The sequence below is a fragment of the Mus caroli genome, unplaced genomic scaffold (genome assembly GCF_900094665.2).
Source record: "Mus caroli unplaced genomic scaffold, CAROLI_EIJ_v1.1 scaffold_11235_1, whole genome shotgun sequence".
Lineage (NCBI taxonomy): Eukaryota > Metazoa > Chordata > Mammalia > Rodentia > Muridae > Mus > Mus caroli.
In genome coordinates, this window is record NW_018390001.1 from 26,683 (window position 1) to 32,929 (window position 6,247).

At 41.2% G+C, this 6,247-nt stretch overlaps 1 protein-coding gene across 1 annotated transcript in view; it reads right to left on the minus strand.

Moving 5' to 3' along the window:
* The window catches only part of LOC110288413 (UDP-glucuronosyltransferase 2B4-like), a 12,788-nt gene extending 7,646 nt beyond the window's left edge, over window positions 1-5,142 (minus strand). The window contains exons 1-3 of the mRNA XM_021154772.2: window positions 5,049-5,142; window positions 2,609-3,374; window positions 751-894 (exon numbers count right to left, since the gene is read on the minus strand). Of these exons, the coding sequence (XP_021010431.2) occupies window positions 751-894; window positions 2,609-3,344 (880 nt within the window). The 5' untranslated portion in view covers window positions 3,345-3,374; window positions 5,049-5,142. The remainder of the gene's footprint in view (window positions 1-750; window positions 895-2,608; window positions 3,375-5,048) is intronic.
* Window positions 5,143-6,247: the final 1,105 nt, after the last annotated feature.

Below are 6,247 nucleotides of genomic sequence, written 5' to 3' on the forward strand. Positions count from 1 at the left end.
TTCTTTCCAGCTTCTGGCTATTATAAATAGGGCTGCTATGAACATAGTGGAGCATGTGTCCTTCTTACCGGTTGGGACATCTTCTGGATATATGCCTAGAAGTTTTGTTCTTTCTATGTGTAACCTTGGTTGTCCTGGAACTCACTCTGTAGACCAGGCTGGCCTCGAACTCAGACATCCGCCTGCCTCTGCCTCCCAAGTGCTGGGATTAAAGGCATGTGCCTCCACCGCCCGGTGATAATGAGCTTTCTTAAATGAGCAAAGCTGTGCATCTTATTTTGCGCCATATCTTAACTTCTCTTTTACTGCAACTCAAAGTGGTCTTCTCTCACTGTAACATTCAAACAGTCCTGTTATTTGCTCATAGCAACTCTGGAAGGTAGAACACTTGGTGCTCCTGGGTGAGCCTGTGCACACTGTGTTTCCCTGTATACTCTCTGTGTGCTTATCCACAGGGTGGACCTGTTACTTCCTGTATGGGCTGCTTGAATCACCAATAGTTTCTCTGTGTTCACTAATATCTTTTCTGTCACTGTCCTTAGAAGTCCACAGGGTCCTTAAAGGACAGACTCCTTACAGGCAGACTCCTGTAATGGAACAGATTCAGGCCTTTCTGCTGGTTGTTGTATTTACCTAAATTCCTGTGATGTTCTGAATGTGACACAAAGAATCTGAAGGAATAAAATATAATTATTCATGTTCCAAATGCAAGATATCAGAAGCAAGAAAATGGGAATATATTTACCTTACGCAGGGGCTTGGCAGGTCTGCAGTGGAGGCCACCAACAAAATCAAAATTTGGTAAGACAGGATGAGGAAATTCCAAATCCCAGTAGGTCCTAATGAGCCATATGTCTGCCTTTGCCATAGTCTCTAAGAGTGTCGTGGGTTTTCCTGAAGAGAAATCAGCAGATGTGACAAATATCAGGTGAACATGACTATGCCAGGTAGCCTTCTGGAAGCACATTTGATAATGTAGCCAGAGACACTTACAAGTGTGTGTCTTTGATATATATCAAAAAGTGTGTGTGTGTTGAAAAATTTGTAGTATGTATGCTTCTTATACTTATGTATAGAGATATATAAAGTTATTTTGGGAGTGGCTGTGAGAAGACACCATCTTGGTAATTCACAATCACTAAATATTGAGCTATGCCATGGAAATACAACCCAAATGCCATTATCTAGGAGTACTAACTCAGGGAAACACCTTTCCCTTTAACTCTAGATGTAATATGTCCTATGAAACAGCTGGAACCCTGATGTGTGCTCTTATTAATTAACTAAGAGTGTGGTGCTGTCTGGTTTTGAGACAGTTGGATGCAGCCTAGAGTGGTTCCTCAGTCACTAATGAAGCTACAGTGGACCCTGAAAGCTAGATCCTTTTCCTCCTCACCTCAACTGCAGAGATGGAAGGTGTGTACACCCCAGCCCAGTGCAAACATTTAAGGGCTTTCTGTTTTAGGATTTTAGGGAGACGGGGTCTTACTATGTAATACTGGCTGACGCCAAAGAGAAGTTTGATTATGCCTGAGTTCTTTGATATTACTCTTGATTCATGACTGAATGTGCAATATTCGGTATATATAAATTCATTTACTGATAATAAGGACACATGCCTTAAAATGTGGTTAGAGAGGTGTGTTCACTATGCACATTTGAAAACACTGCAGGTAGTCTCCAACGTGTCTATATTTCAAAGGTATCCATTTAAAACACAATTTCAACCCACTTCAATAAGTAAACTAGATTCTCCCACTGTTTGAATTCACATATTTTCTGTGTATAGAGAAGAGATAGCATATGCACAGCTATGCAGAAATTTAGTAGGTTAAAAGGGAAGATCTTTTAAACCATAAATGAGAAAATTTATTTACATAAAAAGTCCTCAATGATTTTATACATATGCTAGAAATATGTACAGTCCTCAGTGTAGTATCAAAATCATGAAGACTGTGAGGTTGTTTAAAGTCACTGTTTTAGGGGCTTGTACAATGGATAAGAAGGTAAAGGTGTTTACCATGTGACTTTAAGGAATTCAGTTCAGTTCCCATACAAAGCTTAACATGTGAATTGTTCTGAGAATCCACACAGAGATGGAAGTAAAAACTCTTCCAAGTTCAATCTTTCTTCCACATATGCAACACAGAGCACCAGCCTCCCATGCATGACTCTAGTGTTCATGTTCATACTTGTGACAATAATCGCAATGGCAGTAAAAATAATGATGGTGGTGATGGTGGTGATGGTGATGATGGTGTTGATGGTGATGGTGATGGTGATGACACCTGCCAGGTAAGAGTGCTGTTGGAAAGCATGAGGGAAAGTGTATTGTGCATAATCATTTCTTAGAAAAGTTCTCAAAGCTTTGTTTTGTAAGCATGTGCCTTTCAGAAGTGTCTTGTACAAGTCATAGTTATGGCTTTGCAACTGACATTGCAACATAAACCTTTCTGCAATGCTTCGAATTTGGCAGGTAATTTCACAGGGTTGCCACCATTTTATTTAAGAAGGACAAATCCTATACTGTCAATCCTGCTCTGTCAAGGTCAGCTTTAATGACAGTAATTTGAGAATGCAAACCATCACACCTGAACAGGACACTTACCTAATACTTTACTGTAAAGCTGATTCCAGTTCTCATAAAATGTTTGGAACCAAAAGTCAAAGCACAGCACATAGATGACATTTCTCAGCCTCTCCATGAAAGTCATCCTGTCCCTCAGTCCTGACATGGCAGCAGGTACATAGGAAGGAGGCAGTGGGAGTCCACCACTGTACTTCTCATAAATGGAGCCAGGAGAGTAGCGAAGACTGTATACAAGGGGGATCTTGAGGATCTCGGCCAGCAGGTCACCACAGGGTATGAAGGGATCTGCCAGGATGACATCAAAACTAGACTTTTGTAGCTTTGTCATGAGTTCTTCATTAAAAACTACATCTTTGCAGAGGCTCTCAAAATATTTTGTATTTGTTACAATCATTTTTTGCAACATTAAAATATATCCCCAAGGTGACTGCTTTGGCAGCTCGTAAATGCTCTTAGTGATGGAGTCCATGAAAAGATCCTCTACATCAGCCCTGGAATATGATGCAGGATATGTCTCAAATTCAATAGAAGATGTATTGTTAATCTCATAAGAAAGGAAAACTGAAGGTCTCAGTACAACCACTCCATGACCCTTCTTCACAAGCTCATTTAGGATTATCTTTAAGTTGAGCCAGTGGCTGAACTCCACTGGCCACACCAGCACCTTCCCACCAGTCCCAGATCCAATGAAGATGCTCAGATGCATCAGGATCAGGGCTACTGTCATTTTCATAGGCATCTTGGTTAACTTCATAGCTTCCTCTCAAGAGGTGATCTTTCAGGTCTTGAAGAAATAGAAAGAATAATTAATATTCAGTTAATTAAAATATAACTTGTACTTTTCAGCAAATGGGGATGATGTAGTCACAGCCTCTGAGTGGCAAGTACCAAAACCAGATGTGAATATGGGCAATGACCCATTGTTCTTGATGACCTTGGATGTGTCCAGTACTTAATAACACTGGAAAGTCAGATCTCTCTTTCTCTTTCTCTTTCCCTTCTTCCCTGTCTGTCTCCCTCCCTCCCTCTTCCCCTCTCTGTCTTCCTCCCTCCCTCTCTCCCTCTCTCCCTCTCTGTCTCTCTGCCTCTGTGTCTTTCTCTGTTTCTGTTTCTGTCTCTGTCTTTCTCTAGCTTTGATTCTGTCTGTTTCTTGTTCTTGCTGTAGCTCACTGTCTCCTTCTAATGTAAGCTCCTTGATAAAGAACCTGAATTTAAGCTATAACTCTAGAGTCACATTTTTCAAACACTATATTTCATTGTTCTGTAATATGAACATTAACACCATCAGTCATTTACCATACCATTTAATCATTTTAATATATAGCTAAGAAGTCCATAGTATAATCTCAGAATTATACACACTATAATTATAGTTGGAGCAGATTGTATTCTAGATAGAAGCCCTGTTCTTTTAGCCTTTCCATTGGATCCAACTCTACCCTATGTTAATCTGCTTCCTTGTAACCTGTCAGCCTGGCAGGAGTGAAGCGATAAGCAGACACTTCTGTTTCCCTCCTTGGCTGTCGGGCAATTGACAGCATTTTCCTTTTGATGGTCTGCTAGGAGAAGAACTGTTTGATTTATGGGGAAACCCAGAGGAGGAATTTGTTTCCAGGAGGCCCATTTACAAGCTAGGGGAGGCTAACATTTCTGGAGACTGGAAGCTAAGTTAATGGTGGCCAAGGGATCATGCCATTCCTGGAAAGATTAGCTGTGCATATGACTTGTCAGAATCCCAAAGATGGAGTTGGGAAGGGGTGACTTTTTGTTTTTTGTTTTATTTTGGTCTCTCTTCCTCAAATGATAACACTTTAAAAGTCTTCTTTTTTAGCACTTCACAATTAATTTGGCTCTTTTGCTGTGCTAATTGAGGTAGATGATATTTGTGTGTGACCTGGTTTGTTGGGACACACAGACTGACCTCCAAGCCATGTAAAACTTATGTTTTGTAATTCTGAACTTTTCCTGTAACTGGTATAAACTGGGTGTTACTTTGTGACTGGATTTGGTCATGTTACCATAGGTAACTGTATTTGTTTTATGTTGCTGTTAAATCCTATTATATAACATAGAAAGACCACACTCATTTCTAATTATTGATGTTAGCTCTGTTCTCAATATTTGTCTATTACTGATTGTTTTAAATTAATATTCATGTACCATATTTTGTCCTGTTCTATGGTTTGAGGTCAATTCTTTCCTTAATCCACTAATCTCTATCAGACATCACCAAGAAATTAATCCTTTCTTTTCATTATTCCCTCATTCAGACAAAGTATCAGTAATAGAAACCAGGGTACCCCTTTGCTTATGCTCCCCCAGCGGTGTTCTACACAGCACCAAGCAAATCCAGAGCTCCTCTGAGGGCTCAGCATTAGAGTGCAAAGTTGAGAGCTCTGAGAGAGGGAAAGAGGATGGGTTCAGGCATCACCAAGCTCTTGGGGGAAACCGAGTTTACCTTGAAGTGTGTTCTCTGGGAGCGCCAAAGTGGGAAATTCACGGAGCAAGATGACAGAATTCCTTCGGAATTGGCAGCAAACACACCAGGAGTTAGTTACTTGGTCCTGTCCAAAGCAGCTTGATCCTGAAAGTGAGAGCTCAACATGGAGCCCTGGAGCTCAGCCAGCAGCAAGCATGGGTGGAGACTTCTTGGCTGCTTGTCTTTGTGAGATTTCTCAAGCTCCAGGAGGAGGGCAGTGGAAACAGAATCTGTCCTGCCTGCTGCTTGTCTGTCTGCTTTCCCTTCCCTGTAAGAGTTTCATGTGAATCTGCTTTCACTTCTTTTGATGTTTAACTACTTGAGCCCAGTGCTCTGGATCCTTACAATCTGAGGAAGTGGCAGACTGTTTCCACTGTTTCCAGGCAGCTGCATGGGTTGTCATTCCACACACAGTGCAGCACTATCCTGATGTCCCACCCTAGGTCTCTGTTACTTCTCTCTTGATTATATCCAGGTAAGAGGAGGAAGCCTCATCTCATCGTGGTTTACAGTTGTTTTGAACTGAGCCTGAATGTTATTTAGAGTAATGTCGTTGAACATACTCTGCATGTGTATTAGCTACCTTTAGCTCTTTCAGGGAAGTTGTCTACTCAGACAGTCTATCCATATTTGATGGCTGAGTAAATTTTGGTGGGAATTGAGGTTTTTGATACACAGTCACATTATGTGTTCCTTAGCTTCTATCCATATTATGTAGCTATGGCCTTTCCTTGTGCAATGCTTGAGTACATGTTTTGGGGACAGGTGATGTAGACATGGCAGTCAGCTTCTTGGGTTGTCTTTTTAGTACTTGCAATGGTGTATTTTGATCCAGAGAAATTTTAATTTTTCTTTTTACTATTAGGTGTTTATTTTGTTTACATTTCCAATGCTATTGCAAAAGTCCCCTACACCCTCACACACCCACTCCCCCACCCATCCATTCCTATTTCTTGGCTCTGGCGTTCCCCTGTACTGAGGCATATAAAGTTTTCAAGTCCAATGGGCCTCCTCTTTCCAGTGAGGGCCTATTAGGCCATTTTTTGATACAAATGCAGCTAGAGTCAAGAGCTTTGGGGTACTGGTTAGTTCATAATGTTATTTCACCTATAGGGTGCAGACCCCCCCAGCTCCTTGGGTACTTTCTCTAGCTCCTCAATTGGGGGCCCTGTGATCCA